General features: G+C 37.4%; 1 protein-coding gene across 2 annotated transcripts in view; it reads left to right on the top strand.

Annotated features, from left to right (window-relative positions):
• The window catches only part of CHUK (component of inhibitor of nuclear factor kappa B kinase complex), a 36,276-nt gene extending 17,365 nt beyond the window's left edge, over positions 1-18,911 (top strand). Inside the window, exons 12-21 of one of the 2 annotated variants that reach the window (XM_046654305.1) lie at positions 2,277-2,400; positions 2,802-2,953; positions 4,610-4,671; positions 5,974-6,083; positions 6,780-6,829; positions 13,463-13,559; positions 13,853-14,000; positions 14,556-14,672; positions 16,913-17,012; positions 17,757-18,911. In XM_046654305.1, coding sequence (XP_046510261.1) covers positions 2,277-2,400; positions 2,802-2,953; positions 4,610-4,671; positions 5,974-6,083; positions 6,780-6,829; positions 13,463-13,559; positions 13,853-14,000; positions 14,556-14,672; positions 16,913-16,981 — 929 coding nt within the window. In that variant the 3' untranslated portion in view covers positions 16,982-17,012; positions 17,757-18,911. Of the gene's footprint in view, positions 1-2,276; positions 2,401-2,801; positions 2,954-4,609; positions 4,672-5,973; positions 6,084-6,779; positions 6,830-13,462; positions 13,560-13,852; positions 14,001-14,555; positions 14,690-16,912; positions 17,013-17,756 lie in introns of both variants that reach the window. The other variant, XM_046654304.1, reaches the window with a different exon arrangement.
• The last annotated feature ends 643 nt before the right edge of the window (positions 18,912-19,554 follow it).

Genomic DNA, 19,554 nt, shown 5'->3' with positions numbered 1-19,554 from the left:
TAACCACTCAGCCATGGGGCTGGCCCCTATTCTTTTCTTTTGAAGAAGTTAAGTGATCAGTTTCTATCTACCCAAAACTAAAATCAAGCACAAAATTGTATAATCAAGAACAGAATTGAACATAAGGACTAAAATTATATAATCTTTCCTCTCTGTTACCTTTTTATTAGTTTTTTTAGAAATATTTTAGATTTACAGAAAAATTGAGCAGATAGTACAGAATTCTCACGTTACTCCTTTGCCCCATACATATAGTTTCCCTTCTTGTTAACATCTTACATTAGTATGGTACATTTGTTGCAATTAATGAACCAATATATTACTATTAACTAATGTCCATACTTTATTCAAATTTCCTTAGTTTTTATCTGGTATCCTTTTTCTGCTTCAGGATCCCATCCAGAATTCCACATTACATTTAGTTGTCATGTCTCCTTAGGCTCCTCTTGGCTTTGACAGTTTCTCAGACTTTCCTGAAGGGTTTTTGATGACCTTGACAGTTTTGAGGAGTACTGGTCAAGTATTTTGTAGGATGCCCCTCTGTTGCAATTTGTCTGATTTTTTTCTGCCTCATGATTAGATTAGGATTATAGGTTTTGAGAGAAAGATCGCAGAAGTAAAGTGCCATTTTCATCACAGTATATAAAAGGTACATACTGTCAACATGATTTATGACTGTTGGTGTTGACCTTGATCACCTGGCTGAAGTGGTGTTTGTCAGGTTTCTCCACTGTAAATTTTTGTCTCCCCCCCTTTCCATACTGTCCTCTTTGGAAGGAAGTTGCTATGCAGAACCCACACTTCACAAGGAGTAGGGAGTTATGCTCTCACTTCTTTAGGGTAGAGTATCTGTATAATTTGTTTGGAATTCTTTTGCACATGAGATTTATCTCTTCTCTCTCATTTATTAATTTATTCAATCATTATATCAATATGGATTCATAGACATTTATACTTTGGATTATAGTCCAATACTAGTTTATTTTGTTGTTCAAATTGCTTCAGCTTTGGCCATCAGGAGCTCTTTCATTTGGCTTCCTGTGCTGCTTGTACTTGCTCTGTCATTGAGAGGTTTTTGTTTTGTTTTTAGCACTTCCTTAACTTTCTGGCACTACAAGGGGCTTCAGGCCCATCTTGTATATTTCCTGGTCCAGTCCTAGAATCAGCCATTTCTCCAAGGAGCCCTGGTTCCTTTAATTGGAGAATAGTATTGGAAACCAAGATCTGGACACTAGGTGTGCTTCTTGCTATGGGGGTATCATTTCTTAGGACTTTTCAGACTTTATTTTTTAAAGTATATGATTTTTCTTTTTTTGATCAGGCTGCTCTTCCCCAGATTCTTTTTCTAAAAGAGTTTGGGTTTTTTAAATTTTTATTTGGTTTGGTTTTTCGGTCTGTTGTAGGAAGCCTCTGGAGTAAGTGTGGATATATAAGAATAGAAGAAAGGTTAATTGAAGCTATTAATAATTATTAGGGGAGGCAAAGATTTTTCCAGATACCAAGCTTTATTTTTTAAAAAATCTGCTTCAGATCATGTGTGTTCTCAATATGAACCCTAATGTAAGCACCCTTTCTCTGAAGGTTTTCATTGGAAAAAAGTAACAGAGAATATAATTGCCACCTTACAATGTAGAATGAATCTCTTTAAATCTTGGAGAATTTCATAATGTTAAAATGGGATTTCACTGAAGTTAATACATGCCTGCCATGGTTTTAGAAAGTAGCATTCCATTTATCAAAGAAAAGGTAAGAGAGAATCATAAATAGATAATTTCATGAGTCTGGCATTGAAGAAAGCATATCTTATTAGGATGTCACTTACCGTGTATGTTTTCCTGAAGCTGGTTGTAGTTCAGGAGATGAAACTTATTATTCAGAGGCAGGAAAGACTGGGAGATTGTGAAGGAGATGGGACTTGATTTAGAACTTGAAAGAAATAAAGAATTTGGATTATTGTAAAGAAAAAAAGTATTCTGAGTTGGAGAGAAGCAAGGAAAAAAAGACAAGATATAGGAATAATTGCAAGCTTCGTTCTTATGTAGTAATTACATCTTATTCATTTTTATTTCCCCTTGCATCTGGAGCAGGGCTTGTGTAGTGCAAGTGCTCCATAAATGTATATTGAACTGAAACAGTAACAAGTGGTTCTTTTTAGCATCAGTTTCTAACATCTATAAGAATGATATTTGTATGGACAGAAAATCACGAAGAATGATAAATGAACTGTAAAAATCTTCAAAAGTAACTCCCCTGTCCTTTTCCCCATCATCTTACAGTACAGGACAGCAAAATACAGCTCCCAATTATACAGCTGCGTAAAGTATGGGCCGAAGCAGTGCACTACGTATCTGGGCTAAAAGAAGACTACAGCAGGCTCTTTCAGGGACAAAGAGCAGCAATGTAAGTGGATTCTATTGTTTATAGGCACAATATCCTATGCATTAATGCTCAAGAATTAATCTTGCCAGTTTTCACTAATCAATATTCCATGCAATGCTAAAATATTGGGCCAATTTGGAATGTAATATTGTGATCAGACTTATAGAATTCTCACTAATGGTCTGAAACTATCCAGTTGCAATGACTTGAGAGTAGTTCCTGAACGGTCTTAGAATAAGAAGATTGTTTTATCGTAGAATATCACAGGCAGGAAGTCTTTAGAGACCAGATCCTAGAGATCAGCTATGTCTCATAGATTGATAATAGAAACTTAGGCTTTGGGCTTATGGCAATTTAAGATTTTAAATTTTTGTTCAATATTTCTGAAATGCTAATATCTTTTTTTTGTTGTTATGGTTTAGGTTAAGTCTTCTTAGATATAATGCTAACTTGACAAAAATGAAGAACACTTTGATCTCAGCATCTCAGCAACTGAAAGCTAAACTGGAGTTTTTTCACAAAAGCATTCAGCTTGACTTGGAAAGATATAGTGAGCAGATGACTTATGGGATATGTAAGTGTTTGAGTGATGTATTTGAAAGAAGCATCTAGTCTCTTGACACTATCTGCTATTTTCCCTTCTTGTCTCATAGCCAGATGTTTCACTTATATTGATATTAGAACATTGGACACCTCAAATCATCATAAACCATCTTTGTTTTGAATGTTAGCTCTTTTTTTTTTTAACCTTTAGTTGAGCCACTTTACAGGGATTTCCCCCCACACGCACACAATTGGGCTAAAATTTGTTCAGCTCCAGAAAAATATAGAAGTGTTATAAGAATTTGTGATTTTCAAACCTCATTTTTAAAATATATACACTCTGTATTGGAGTAACTTCTTACCCAGGGAAGTCTTAAGCTACTTTCTGTAAATAATAACACAAATAATTCCACAGTGTTTTTTTCTAAACCACCTACTGTGGAGTCCCACTGTTTTTTTGTTGTATACAGCCTCCGATTTTTCAGTATTTGACTGCAAGCTTATCCCCCTTCGGATATACTAAGGAAATATAAAAAGCAGAGTTAAAATTCAAATAATAAGCTGAAGGGGGTCCCCATCAGCATTTCTGTTTTCTTTCATGAAACAAATCCTCTTTGTATACCTGTCTGAGCAAGGTATGTATATCTCAGAATAAATGATCACTAGTGTCCAGTTGGGTGAATAAGTTTACACACTAGAGCTGGTTCTATGATTGATGTTTTATTTCTTTTTGTGTATTACAGGCATTCTGGTGAATAGCAAAACATAATTATTTCATCAAATTGTCTTTGGTTTGGCTTGTCAGTTTTATATCTTATATAACTGTTAAAAAAGAATGAGGTATATGATTTTTGTGTGCTGATATTCAAAGATCACCTGGGTCTTTAATGGCAGCAATGTTTTAAGTTGGGGAAAAAGCAAAAAAAAGTATGGATAGATGGTCTCTCTTGTGAGGGAAAAAGATATGTGTCCATGTAACAAATGATTAATAATAAGATCCCTTAGGGTGGAGGGGAGGAAGAGAGAGTCTGTTCTTTTTATATCCTTTCATAGTGTTTGATTTTTTTAAAAAAAATCATATTCCTGTATTACTTAAAAAACATGTTTTTTTAAGAGAAAAACCATCTGTAATAGTTTCCTAGGGCTGCCATAACAAATTAACATAAACTGGGTGGCTTAAAACAACAGAAATTTATTATCTTACAGTTCCAAAAGCTAAAATTCCAAAATCAAGGTGTCGGCAGGGCCATGATCCCTCTGAAGCCTGTGGAGAAGAATCCTCCTTGCCTCTTCTAGCTTCTGGCGGTTTGCCAGCCGTCCTTGGCGCTCCTTGGCTTGCAGCTGCAGCACTTTAATCTCTGCCTCCGTCGTCAAATGGTGCTCTCCCCTTATATGTCTGTGTCTCTGTGTCTCTTCTCTTCTTGTAAGGACACTAGTCATACTAGATTAAGGAGCCATCCTACTCTAGTATGACCTCATCTTAACTTAGCTAATTGCATCTGCAATGACCCTATTTCCAAATCAGGTCTCATTTTGAGGTACTGTGGGTTAGGAACTCAGCATATCTTTTAGGGGGACAATTTGATTGATAACATTATTTTTGATGTTGATAAGGCAAGGAGGTGGGCACGTTAGTAATTAAAGCTGTGGCTATTTCTGAGATAACCCATTTAGACTTTTTTTTTAGCCTCAGAAAAAATGTTAAAAGCATGGAAGGAAATGGAAGAAAAGGCTATCCACTATGCTGAGGTAAGATCACTGAGCTCATTCTGTGTGCTTATTCATCCCTGAGGTCTCCCTTAGAAATTATCTCTGGTTTTGGTACGTAGAGTATTTTTCATGTCATGCCTGAATGTCAGACAATATCTAGTAGGAGCTTTGTGTATATAGAGGACGGTACCATAGTGGATAAAAACAAGGGCTTTGGGCAAATGAGAGTAAACTGAAGCCTCACTAAGTTTCAATTTCCATATTATATTATGGGACTATTCCTTTTTTAATAGGATTATGCACATTAAATGGATATAAATAATAAATGGTAGTTATTGTTATTTCTGTGACTGGTTTATTTATTTATTTATTTTTTAAAGGTATGGTTTGTTTTTTGGTGAGAAAGATTGGCCTTGAGCTAACATTTATTACCAATCTCCCCCTTTTTTTTCTCTCCCCAAAGTCCCAGTACATAGTTGTGTATCCTAGTTGTAAGTCATTCTAGTTCTTCTATGTGGGACGCCACCACGGCATGGCTTGATGAGTGGCGCTAGGTCTGTGCCCAGCACTGGAACTCGTGAACCCCAGGCCACCAATGTGGAATGTGTGAACTTAACCACTTAACCACAGGACTGGCCCCCTGTGACTGGTTTAGATAGGATGGCTGCACATCTTGGTTTACCTGGGGCAGTCTCAGTTTATCTCTGTCTTGCCATAATTATCAATAGTATTCCCTTTCACTCTCAAAATTATGCTATTTTGGACAGTAAATTATATGGTCACTGTGGGTATAGATCATTCTCTAGGTGGCAGATTCTTGCCTTACCCTGTACGTCTGTCTGTGGTCCCACTAAATGGTTGCTCTCGTTGATACCAGTACTTACCCTGAGGATAGGGGTAGGGCAGTTGGTATCCTGGGGTGGGAAATCCAGTGCCTGTCTTTCTGCGTCCTTATTCAAGGCACTCCAGAACAAGAGGCAATGAAAACCAGAGAACTGAAAACCACAGGGCAATGAAAACCATACCAATGGTTTTGGTGGCCACTTTTTCTCTGTCTTATTACTGACACTTCTATCTTTTTGCTTCTCAGGAGGAGAAAGTGAATGCTAGTAGTTTACTCTTGTCAGGAGAGAAGAGAGAGAGGCATAGGAATCAGGATGTTCTTATGGGAAAGATGGTGTCAGAATCTGAAAGATAAAAAGGGTTGAACGAAATTAGTGTTTCATATTAAATCATTTAGTTCTCCTACCGTAGCAGCAAGTCATTCTCTAAAGTCTGAGTTCTTTTCTGTGTTGTCTGGTGGTCAGCTTGTCATTTCCTTTGTGTTTCATCATATTTTAGGTGGGTGTCATTGGAAACCTGGAGGAGCAGATCATGTCTTTGCACACTGAAATCATGGAGCTACAAAAGAGCCCCTATGGAAGACGTCAGGGAGACCTGATGGAATCTCTGTAAGGATGTGCTCATGTTGGTATTGGCGTCTAATGTTTTGCAGCAGATTGTTCCTTCTGTGTACAACAGGCTGTAGTGCACTGTAGTGTAGGCTGCAGGTTAAGCCTGTATGTGATTTTTTCCCTATAGTTTTCCTTTCCCCAAATACACTGGCATCATATTTAAAAAAGAAGTTTTCTCTTAGTCACAGGAAATTTTTGAAATAACTCTTTCGCTTGACTTTTGGTTTGTTAATCAAAGCATCTTTTCATGTGAGTGTTAAAAAGAATTTTTAAAGTATTCTAAGTTATAGGCGATTTCCCTACTTACCATACTTCTGGTCCAACGTATTGTCTATTAAATGCTCCAACTGAGGTTAACTTCCTAAGTGTTTGGATTAGAAACTTCAGATTTTTTTGTCTAGTCACAGGCCATCATTTTTGCCCATTTAAGTGTTTCTGGTACAAAGATGTTGTATACGTGGTGATAGATCAGAGCAGACATGAAGTATATTCAACTTTGCATTTTAAGATCTTTCTTATTACTCAGTGTAATGCTGTGTAAAGTATTCGTTGGCAACATGTACTTGCTTTAAAATGGGACCATTACTCTATTCAAACGATGTCGTTCATTTCAAGTTGTGGAAATGACTAATAATTTCGATTATTAGTCATTAAATTATCTTCACATATGGAAGCATGTTTTCTGTTTCCTAGGGAACAGCGTGCTATCGATCTTTATAAGCAGTTAAAGCACAGACCTTCAGGTAAGACACTTTTATCACAGTATACAAAGTCATTTTAGGAAACCATCACTAGCTTAAGAAATCCAAGGGATTGAATTTTAAACAAGCTGCAGAATAAATTCCAGTTTTGGTATAACCATTGAGATGTTTATGGTACAACAGCTGTTAAGTTTGTGAGACTTTAAGAGATTAGAAAGGCAAAGTAACAAGAAAATTGAGATGGAAAAATTTTAAAAGGGAAATGAAAGAAAGGAATGAAAGAGAAAAAAGGAACTCAAAGAAGGGGAAAAGGAAGCAAGAAAATGTTTGGAAAGATGGAAAAAATAAGATTAAGATTAAAGAGGTTGGAAAGAATTTGCTGCTTGGGTTCAGGTGTGGAATGGTCAGAGGGAAGGCCCATGTGCTAGGCCGGAGCAGTTTACCTTGAAAATGATGCTTTCATCTGCACTGGTCACTGATGGCTTGTCCTCTGCAAAACATTTCCTGTTGAACATCTGCTAAGTACAGAGTGTGACCTGCTGGAAAGAGCACTGGATTGGGAATTGGAAGGCTTGAATTCTAGACTGTGCACTTTACTGACCAAGTGACCTTGGGCAAATCACCTAATCTCCCTGTATCTCATTTCCCTCTTCTGCAGAATGGGGGTGAAACCTAGCTTTCCTAACTCAGTGAGTGTGCTTGGCAGTGTATTTGAGAGGATGTTTGTGAAAATGCTTTGAAAACTATGAAATAGTATGTACCTGCAAGATATTATCCTTCAGCTAAAAATTGATTTGTTTTGAAGGGTTACAGAAAAAATAAAAGGTGAAGTCTGTGCCCTAATTTGCTATATACCTAAACTGTAAAAAAAAAAAGACGTAAGTTTTGCACTTTAAAATTTGCAAACATATGCAAATTAATGTAAGTGTGAAATTGTTTTTAACAAGTAATGTGATCTCTTCTACATTGGTTTTTATTGTAGTTGAGTTTGTTCAGTTTATTTCTACAAACATTTATGAGGTACATATAAGATAGGCACCTAACTCTGACTAGGGGTCAGGGATGGCTAGGGGAGGTTTCCTAGGAGATGACATCTGAGATGAGCCTTAAAGACTAAGTAGCAGTAGCTAGGAGAAAAGAGATGGCCTCTTATGTATATGAGTATATTTGGTAAAGACATGTACATGGAGCACTTAGCATGTTTGAGGAAGTTCACTGTGACTGGAGTGTAGAGTTTCAGGAGGAAAGAGATGTGGCTGGATCATAAAGGATCTGGTATGTCATGGTAATGAGTTTGAATTTCATCATGATGGCAAGGAGAAACCCTAAAAAGTTTTAAGCACGGGAATGGCATGATCAGATTAGCATTTTTGGAATACTGCTCTGGTCGCATTGTGCATAATGAATTAAAGTGTGGCTAGGCTAGAGACGGGCATTAGTCATGAGGTTGTTGAAATAATCATAGCTCAGTACAGGGTGAGCCATGAGCTAAGGCAGAGAGACTGAACTGTGGCAGTGGGGTGAAGAGGAGGGTAAGGGCAAGAGAGAGATTTGGGAGGTAAAACTGATAGTGTTGAATGTGAGTGGCTGGAGATGGAATAGGGAGTCGTGGATGCCTCCCAAGTTTGTAGCTAGGGCAGCTGGGTGCATTGTACTTTTCACTACCATGCATTCATAGTTTTAAAAAAGCCAGTTTTATTTAAGAGTCCTAGATAAAGCAGTAGAAATTGTATTTAGATCTCTACATATTTTTCGTATTCTGTGTGATGAAATGGAAGTACTTATAAAGTGCTTCTGCTACCTGCTGCAGTATGATGGTTGTCTTAAGGAAAATCACTTCAGCAATTGTTTACCTTGCTTATTGACTGGCCTCTTCTTTAATGGAACACCATTTTTACTTGAAAGAAAGACCGTCAGACAAACTGTGGTTATTGAGATTTGGGTATGTGGCAGATATTTTCTCAAAAATTAATGAAGCCTGCCTGTCACTTTAAGGAAGAAACCAACAATATTTGTTGTCAGTGATAAAATTCCATGTTTCAAGCAAAAAATTACAATTTAGGAAAACTTGTATTCATCAACTGAAATTTGTCAGCTTCTCAATCCTTAAAGACTTTCCTGATGAGAGCAGTGGTGATGTTAAAAAGATTTGCAAAAATGTAAAACAATGCCAGTTTTCTCACTAAAATTTTTTTGTTTTGGAAAATACAGTTATTTTTAATAAAAGTATGTTAACAGGTAATGAGGGTTTTTTTTCAGTTTATTTTTTTATTGTGGTCATAATCGTTTGTGACGTTGTGAAATTTCAGTTGTACATCATCATTTGTCAGACACCATATAAGTGTGCCCCTTCACCCCTTGTGCCCACCCCACAGCCCCCTTCCCCTTGGTAACCACTAAACTGTTCTCTTTGCCTGTAAGTTTGTTTATGTTCCACAAATAAGTGAAATCATATCGTGTTTGTCTTTCTCTGTCTGGCTTATTTCACTTAACATAATACCCTCAGGGTTCATCCTTGTGATTGCAAATCGGACAGTTTTGTCTTTTTCTTCTTTTTTTTGAGGAAGATTAGCCCTAAGCTAACATCTGCTGCGAATCCTCCTCTTTTTGCTGAGGAAGACTGGCCCTGAGCTAACATCTATGCCCATCTTCCTCTACTTTATATGTGGGACACCTGCCACAGCATGGCTCTACAAGTGGTGTGTAGGTCCACACCCAGGATCCAAACCAGCAAACCCTGGGCCACCGAAGCAGAACATGCGAACTTAACTGCTGCACCAGTGGGCCAGCCCCTAATTTTGTCTTTTTTTATGGCTGAGTAGTATTCCATTGTGTATATATATATATATATATATATATATATACCACATCTTCTTTATCCAATCATCGTTTGTTGGGCACTTGGGTTGCTTCCACATCTTTGCTATTGTGAATAATGCTGCAGTGAACATAGGGATGCATAAGCCTCTTTGTATTGTTGATTTCAAGTTCTTTGGGTAAATATCCAGTAGTGGGATGGCTGGGTGATATGGTATTTCTGTTTTTAATTTTTTGAGAAATCTCCATACTGTTTTCTATAGTGGCTGTACCAGTTTACATTCCCACCAGCAGTGTATGAGGGTCTTCTTTTCTCCACAACCTCTCCAACATTTGTTATTTTTTGTCTTGGTGATTATAGCCATTCTAACGGGCATAAGGTGATATCTAAGTGTAGTTTTATTTGCATTTCCCTGATGATTAGTGATGTTGAGCCTCTTTTCTTGTGCCTATTGGCCATCTGTATATCATCTTTGGAAAAATGTCTGTTCATATCCTCTGCCCATTTTTGATTGGGGTTTTTTTAGTTCAGTTGTATGAGTTCTATGGAAATTAACCCTTTGTTGGATATATGATTTGTAAATATTTTCTCCCAGTTAGTGGGTTGTTGTTTCATTTTGATCCTGATTTCCTTTGCCTTCCAGAAGCTCTTTAGTCTGATGATGTCCCACTTGTTTATTTTTTCTTTTGTTTCCCTTGTCCGAGTAGACATGGTATTCGAAAAGATCCTTTTAAGGCTGATGTCAAAGAGTGTACTGCCTATATTTTCATCCAGAAGTTTTATGGTTTCAGGTCTTACCTTCAAATCTTTGGTCCATTTTTAGTCTATTTTTGTGTATGGAGAAAGATAATGGTCTACTTTCATTCTTTTGCATGTGGCTGTCCAGTTTTCTCAGCACCATTTTTTGAAGAGGCTTTCCTTTCTCCATTGTATGTTCTCGGCTCCTTTGTTGAAGATTAGCTGTCCGTAGATGTCTGGTTTTATTTCTGGGCTTTCAATTCTGTTCCATTAATCTGTGTGCCTGTTTTTGTACCAGTGCCATGCTGGTTTGACTACTATAGCTTTATAATATATTTTGAAGTCTGGGATTGCAATGCCACCAGCTTTGTTCTTGTTTCTCAGGATTGCTTTGGCTATTTGGGGTCTTTTCTTGCCCCATATGAATTTTAAGATTCTTTGTTCTGTTTCTGTGAAGAATGTCATTGGGATTCTGATTGCGATTGCATTGAATCTGTAGATAGCTTTAGGTAGTGTGGACATTTTAATTATGTTTATTCTTCTGATCCAGGTGCATGGAAAATCTTTCCAGTTTTTTTTTTTAATATTTTATTTTTCCTTTTTCTCCCAAAGCCCTGGGTACATAGTTGTATATTTTTATTTGGGGGTCCTTCTAGTTGTGGCATGTGGGATGCTGCCTCAGCATGGCTTGATGGGTGGTGCCATGACCGCGCCCAGGATTTGAACCAGTGAAACACATTCTACGAGGCCAACATCACCCTGATACCAAAGCCAGACATTTATTTATTTATTTATTTATTCTAGTTTGTTTGTTTTGAGGAAGATTAGCCCTGAGCTAACATCTGCCACCAATTCTCCTCTTTTTTGCTGAGGAAGACTGGCCCTGAGCTAACATCCATGCCCATCTTCCTCTATTTTATATGTGGGACATCTGCCACCGTATGGCTTGAGAAGTGGTGTGTGGGTCCACACTCGGGATCTGAACCAACAAACCCCAGGCTGCTGAAGCGGAGTGTGGGAACTTAACTGCTGTGCCACTGGGCTGGCCCCTGACCCAGAACATTTATTACGAATCCAGAGCAGGGGCCGGCCCCGTGGCTGAGTGGTTAAGTATGCGGGCTCCGCTTCGGAGGCCCAGGGTCTCACTAGTTCTGATTCTGGGTGCGGACATGGCACTGCTCATCAGGCCATGCTGAGGCAGCATCCCACATAACACAACCAGAGGCACTCACAACTAGAATATACAACTATGTTCCTGGCGGTGGGGGGGTGGGGGGGGTGCTGGACTTTGGAGAGAAAACGAAGGTTGGCAACAGACGTTAGCTCAGGTGCCAATCTTAAAAAAAAAAAAAAAAAAGAATCCAGAGCAGAAGTGAAAACCTGTGAATCAGTAGTGACAAGAGAGCACATGGTCGTATAATTTTTTTTGTTGGTAGTGTTTAGTAGCTTGGATTACAGGAACTGATAGAGCAGATGGTTAGACTGATCCAGGGTTAGGATTTTGCTGATAGAATAAGAGGACAAAGAAGTTGAAGATAATGATAAAAAGTGATAGAAGTGATAGAAGTTGTGGTTAGAGTAAAATATTAAAATTTTAGATTTCAAATAGAGCAAGTCTAATTCTTTTTTTTCTTTAATCAATATTCGTTACTCCAAGTCTTCTGGCCAGTGAATCAGATACTGCAGATGAAGATACACAAAATTCCATCCATTGCCTCAGTCAAATTAACTTTCCACAGTCAATGATAGCATTTGTTTGCAGTATCCAGGTCAGCATATCAGCATATCATAGGGCCTAGAAATAAATTTTCTAGCCAGTAAACTTCTCTGAACTGAGAGTCACCTTGAATGACAAACTAGTTGTAACAAGAAATTTTGTCTATTGTTACAGGTTATATAATTACACTTGATATATAGTCTCTAGTGTTGTTTCTAGCTTATTGTTGACTTGAGACTCTTGTTCAGCTGAAAACAGTGAAAACCAACTTTCTTCATTCTCTGTGTTGGAGTAGGTTAAAGTTCTGAAGGCTTTGACCATCTAAAAGACCTGGTTATGTGGGAAAGCTGTGGGGCCTGGTCTGTGGGATTGAGGAAGGGGAGTGCTGTTTGGAGAGGAGCCTCTGTATCTGGTTGTTGGTGAAGAAGTGACAAAGAGAGAGCTGTGTGGGGAAGAAAGTTGAGCTACGGGGGAGGTCTTTGCGGTGATAACAAAGAACACTGAAATTTTTTTAAATCTCTTTTGATACTCTTTTCATAGTAAAATGTGAGTAACAATAGTAGCCATCTCATAGGACCCCTGTAAGGGCTAAATGAGAAAATTGTAAGCAAGTAATAGCAAATAATAATAGTATTTTTGCATTTGAGATTAATTATTTTCCAAGGAAATACCAGCGTGATCCATGAGCAGTCTTCCAGTTTTTTAAAAGTTAAGTAGCCATTTTCTGAAATGTAACAGTTAATGTTAATTTTTTTTTTTATTAAGGTAGCATCTGGTATAAACTGAAGAACTCACTCACTGTGACCACACAATTATCCCATTTGACAACCTATGTCAGCTGCCAGTTTACTTTAAGATGTCATACCACCCTCAAAGTGAACTTTCAGGGTGTCTAGAGGTCCTTTTATTAGTGCCTCAGTCAACTTTTTCAGTTTTCATGGGCTATAAACAGATAGATAAACATGAGATTCCAAGCAACCTAGTTGGGGCAAGGGCCTCCTTCCTTTGAGGCAGTCCAAGTTTGATGAATTGTCCTACAGTTTCTGAATAAGTGATGTTAATCATCTAAAAAAAGTGGATCTCTTGGCCAGAAGGCTGCATATGTGTCTGGGGCTGGGGTTAGTATGGGTTACAGATAGCCAAGACTACTCTTCTCAAAAACAGGCAACGAAGGTCTCCAAAGATACAGTGATAAATTTATGTATACATTATACACACATAACATTGTTTTTAGATATATAATTATAATTTATTTGTATATATCATATCTTAAAATCTTTTATCTTAATCTAATTTTGAATTTAAATGGAGATGTGTATTAATTAAAACTAGTTTCAGATTTTTAGGAATTTTTTGTTCATGCAGAAGAGAGGTTCTACCTATTGACTGAGGTCTTTTACAGATCACTCCTACAGTGACAGCACGGAGATGGTCAAGATCATTGTGCACACTGTGCAGAGTCAGGACCGGGTTCTCAAGGAGCTGTTTGGTCATCTGAGGTAGAAAAATTGTTTTATTTCCTATTGAAAAGCCAGGGCACTTTTGTCATGTTCCTTTCAAAGTGTAATAGCCCTTTTTGGTAAATATCCTAGACCCGGGAAGAGTTCTGGCAATATCCTGGGCAGCTTGACCACAGTTGCATGTGTGTCTGTGTCCTATTTGTGTACACTGCTTTGGAGATCAGTCATTAAATCTGAAGCTGATTGTGGTTCCTTTTCCCAGCTGGGTTTGGGAGTATGGTGTACAGTCTTGGGGGATGTTTAAGGGTCTGACACTGATTTAATCTCTCCAGCAAGTTGTTGGGCTGTAAGCAGAAGATTATTGATCTACTGCCCAAGGTGGAAATGGCCCTCAGTAACATCAGAGAAGCTGACAATACTGTCATGTTTATGCAGGGAAAGAGGCAGAAAGAAATATGGCATCTCCTTAAAATTGCCTGCGTAAGTAACTATTAATGAATTATTTATGTAACATTAATTTGCTGTCATTCCCTGCAAAAAGGATTTTTATCAGCATGATCTGGATCCTCTTGAAGACGTGTATTTTGTGTTGGATTGACACTCATGTTCTTTACTTGGTGTCTGACTAGCACTTCAGATGCAGGACTTCTTGATCATCTTTCATTACCACTCTCCTTTTCAGCCTCCTGTTTTTATATTCCTCCGGCCCTAGACCTCTATGGTATCCCAACCTGATTTGGGGATTGATGTACCTGACTAGTTAATGAAACCAACTGTTTGTTCAGCTGTTTTTTTTTTTCTCCAATCAAAGTGGAATTGGATGGGTAGATACATTTGGTTTTAGCCAATAAAGAAAGGGGCCACAGACAGGATAGTTAGTAGTGGTGTGTAAAGGTGGGGATAGTCTTATACAGAAGTAGTCTGATTGTGCATATAAGTAGTGATAAAAATAGAAGTCCTAGGAATGTGGTAGGAAATTGTATGAATCAGTAGAGGTGCTTGCCTATAATCGTTTGGCTTTTTTTTTTCCTTCAGACACAGAGTTCTGCCCGGTCTCTTGTAGGATCCAGTCTAGAAGGTGCAGTAACTCCTCAGGCATCAGCGTGGCTACCCCCGACTTCAGCAGAACGTGAACACCCTCTGTCATGCGTGGTAACTCCTCAAGATGGGTGGGTTCACTTTGTAACAATAGATAGTTGTGTTTTCAAGAACAGTGTTAGGAATGAGGCAGGAGAGTATAATGGTTAAGGCATAGTCCTCAGTGCCTTATAGACCAGGGTTGAGTTCTGGACTGTTCCTTTGTAATAACCTTCTGTAATTAACTTGACTTTTTTAATGTTCACATTTCTTCATCTGTAAAATGGGAACTGTGAAAATTGAATTAGACAATGAATGTAAAGTGCTTGGGAAGTAAATATTCATCAAATGTTACTTACTATTAGCTCAATCCAAGTTCTAAGTCCTTTCTCTGTTACTGGCTTATTAATTCTTTTTCTCAAACTTTACTTCTCCCTCAAACATTTATGTCTATGAGAAATTATGCTGTCTTTTTTGCATTTATCATTTTGGGGCCCTTGATTATCCCTCTAATGAACTGTTGAGTTTAACTTACTCTTTTTTATAACTTAGTATTTCTAAAATCAGACTTTTTTCAATGCCTTAAATCAGTTTTGCAAATAAGAACTCAAGTTTGAAGCCCTATATTTTCTTTTATTAATTCCTACTCTTCTGCTAAAAGCTGAATGACTATCCATTTTTGTTATTTTCTCAGCATAAGATGTGCCGTATCCAGAGCCAGTGGCTCTTTGCTAGCTTGTGTACTGTTGCTTTTCTCACAACTCATGGAGACCTCTACAGCACCAGCATTTCCTGGAAGCTCTGCCCATAATTAGTTTTGCAGAATTGCAGCCCTGTTACATCACTGCTCAGGAGGTCATGCAGCTGCACATTCTGTACTCTACTTTTATGAGAGAAAAGCACATGGCAGGAAGGCAAGCTGATATCAGGTATTTTATTTTTTCAAAGAAAGCAAATTATAGGGTATATCTTAGGGTCAGTATAGATTTGGCCCAGTGTAATACATCCACAGCTATAGTACAGGCTAATTATATAGATTTGAGGAAATATTTCATTAGTCAGAGTTGAAGCAAATAAAATTTAATACATTACTAACCTTTTTGCTTTCATTAAAGGCACTTAGGTTTGTTAGGGGATGCTAATGGTTGCAAATATCACCTCTATACAGGTAATTTCCAATTTGAGGTTATGGTTGTTTGCAAAAGCATATCTGACAGGAATTTTAAATATATTTTCTAGTAGGAATACATTATAAAGGAAAACTGATTTCAATTATAATGTACCTGTGGTACTTCACCACCAAGGATTGGGAACTCTTGGACTCAATTTTTCCATCTGTTGAATAAGAGCTGAATTAGAATTTAGTTCTAAGCTAATACAGTCATGTGTTGCTTAACAATGGGGATACATTCTAAAAAATGTGTCATTAGGTGATTTCGTCATTATGCGAACATCGTACACAAACCTAGATGGTATAGCCTACTCCACACCTAGGCTATATGGTACTAATCTTAGGGGACCACTGTCATAGATGTGGTCCATCATTGACTGAAACTTTGTTATGCAGCACGTGACTATAGTGGCTATCATCCATAGGCTAGAACTGATTCTAATAGGGTAGGGACTGAGGGTTGGTAAAAGGTGAGGATCTAGGTTATATGGAAAAGGAAAGCATGGAAGGCGGAAACCAGAATCAGGAGTTCCTTCAAATACAAACTTCCAGGGATACTTCTAGGTTCTGGGCAGCTCCCCGTCACATTGTTTTCTTCTGCTGTCCTCAGGAATCAGCTTGCTTGTTTTCTTTTTCATTGCTATCATCTGTAGTTTCCAACCAGAGTTTCTTACCTTCCCTGATCCTTGCAGAACAGATTGTACTTTTGTGTCTTCTCCCCTACATTTGTGTCTCTGAAGTAAGCATGCTGGTGTTTTTATACTTGTAAGGAAAAGGAAATAATCCAGAAACAGAAAGAGATCTTTCATCTGTCTATGCCACAAGGATTCCCCTCCCTTGCCAGTTAGCATTTCAGGGGAAAAAAGTTGTGTATAAGTGCCATTTATATTTAAGAGGAAAATCAGATTGGAGTTACGGTAGACTTCTTATCATTAGGGCTGGGTAGAGACAACAGCTTGGAGTAACAAGCAGGACTCTGCCTCTGGGCGGGAGGGATGAGGAAACTGAAGCACAGGAGTCAGCTGCATTGGGGTGCTGGGTTGCAGGAAGGGCAGTGATCGTGTTGACCCTGAAGACCAGAAAGTAGAGGAAATTCATATGCCCCTTTGCTGAATTTGAAAAGGCTTATTTTTTCATCCCACAGGGAGACTTTAGCACAAATGATAGAAGAAAATTTGAACTGTCTTGGCCATTTAGGCACTATTATTCGTGAAGCAAATGAGGAACAGGGCAGTAGGATGATGGTAAGTTTTATATGGCTATGGGTGTGTATTTTAGGCATGTTGGGTGCTAGCCTTATGTGGCATTTGGGATGCATATGGGGAATAGAAGAACTCAAGAAAGAGCATTTGAGGAATATCTTCCACCTCAAATCCCCATCTTCTCTTATAGACATATCAGGGATATACTAGGATTATGTTATCAGTAATCTTCAACAGTAGCACTTTTGGTCAAATTAAATGAATGATGAGCTTTCTTTGCAATGTGACTACTGAAATTGAATGGTTTATGCCTTTTTGCTTCAGCAGTTAATTTTCTCCCATAAGATGGGGCAGGATTTGTACTATAATTCAAATGTAGTAACTGCTGTATGTAAAATAAATAATGTTATTATAGTTGTAGTTAACAGAAGTGTTTATATTAAAATTTGGTTACTGTGAATTATTGATTTGTTAAAATTTGGAGAAACTATAATAAAATGTTTACGAATTAACTTTTACTACATTTAGTCTCAATGCCAACTCTTTGTATTTCATCTTTCATTAACAACAATTGCTTCAAATATTTATGAAAACTCTTGGAAATATTTTTTTAATTAGCAAAAAGTAAGGTAAACTAAATTCTCTAATTGTAACTTATTTATACTTTTGATTTTCCAACTTTTTTTGGATTATAAAATGTCCAAACATAATTTGCAAAAATGAACACCCATAGACCTGCTACTTATAGACAGCATCTAATTATAACTTTTTCATGCCTGGTTTTAGAATCTTGATTGGAGTTGGTTAACAGAATGACTTGCCACTTGTTCACTGTCCCTAAACCTATGGAAGTTGTTGCTGCACATGTTGGAAATTTTTCTCCCATGAAACTATTCTTCAGATACCAGTCAGTGGAAGAAATGGCCATGATCAGAAATTATGCATGATTTTACAAACACAATATTTTGATTTGGGGTAATTTTAACTTCTGTACAGATTTGCAATCCATTTGTTTTCAAACTTGGTAAAACATTACTTATTTAACTGACTAAAAATATCTTAACATTTAACTTTTGGGCATAAGGCCAAAAGTAATATATGCAGAGAAGAAACCTCAACTAACATGTGTTCTAAGTAAAAGCTGTCTGCTTATATTTTTATGGAAGATACTGTTCTTAACTAAAATTACTTGTTGAAGAATAAACCCTACCTCCTTGTGTTGCACTCAACAGTGCTCTTCCTGGCATCATAAGGAGGTGGCTCAGACCTGCACATTTGACAATATCCCTTTCCTACAGAAGGGATTGTGCATTTGGGCCTTTAATACCAGTTGAGACTCATGAGTCTTAAGTGTGCTATGTGAATACATATTTAAGATGTACATTTAATAATATCCAAGAGAAGTCACCTGTTAATTTATAATGTATTTGAAAGCTTATTTGTTTTTTCATTTGTAAAAATGGGTTAAGGTATATTTCATGTGTTGTCATACAAATTTATAAAGGTCTGCCCTCCCTTATCTGTAATTCCAAACTCCAAATGTTCTGAAAACAACATTTTTCATAAGCTTGGTGACAAAACTTATTTGCTTGCAAATCTAACCTGAACTGACATTGAATCTGTTTATCCCATTTAGTGTGACTATTCATGTATTTTGTTCCAGAACTATGAACATGTTTGATTAGGGGGGAGGGGTGCTGCCAAAGACCCTGCTGGGGGTTTACGTAGTATGGTATATGCACTGAATTACCTTTCTAAAATCTGAAAACTTCATAATTCTGAAACATGTGGCCCTAAGGGTTTCAGATAAAGGATTGTGGATCTCTATCTGTTAAGTAATTTAGAAGGAATTATTTGTTAAAAAAAAATGTGAAATGCTTTTGTATTCTAGACAGTTTTTAACTTTGTGTATTAAATGATTTTTAAATTACTTTTGAATCTCTATTTATTAAAATCAGATTATAATAGAACAGTTGAATATGGTTTGGGAAAAAGTAAAGGTTCCATGAAGTGGATTTGGAGCACAGTATAAGATTAATGGGCTCTCAGTGTACTTTCTTTAGGAATTAAACAGGACTTATGGTAAAGACAGAATTGGGTTTCTTTAATATGGTCTTTTCTCCTGAGATGCCCTATCACCACTGTCCATGTCTAAAAATCATGCTCATATCTTGCCCTATAAACTGATGGCTTAGTCACAGCATCGCCATTTTGCAGTAATCCCCAGCATTCCCATTTTGCCAGTCATCTAAGTTTGAAAGCTTGAGGTTATCTTTTTAGTCATCCAGTGGTACTGTTTCTCTAAATAGGGAAATTCTGACTGTCACCTGTTACAACAGGCAGTCTCTCTCTCCTCTAGGTCTAGGTTTTCATCAATAAACATTTATTTGGGTACCTGTTGCTTGGAAGATAGTGAGCTAGATAGTAAGATCAGAAACAGTTAACAAAGGTAGTACAGAAAGAATGCTTACCTGGGACTCTGAACACTGTAAGCCATTCAAGCAATGAAATTATTGTTAAAGGATTTTATAAATGATCGTGCATTTTCTAAATATCATTTTTTTAATTTAAAGATTTTATTTTT

This window comes from Equus quagga, chromosome 2, assembly GCF_021613505.1.
Source record: "Equus quagga isolate Etosha38 chromosome 2, UCLA_HA_Equagga_1.0, whole genome shotgun sequence".
NCBI classification, from domain to species: Eukaryota; Metazoa; Chordata; class Mammalia; order Perissodactyla; family Equidae; genus Equus; species Equus quagga.
This window is presented reverse-complemented; position numbering and strand designations above follow the sequence as displayed.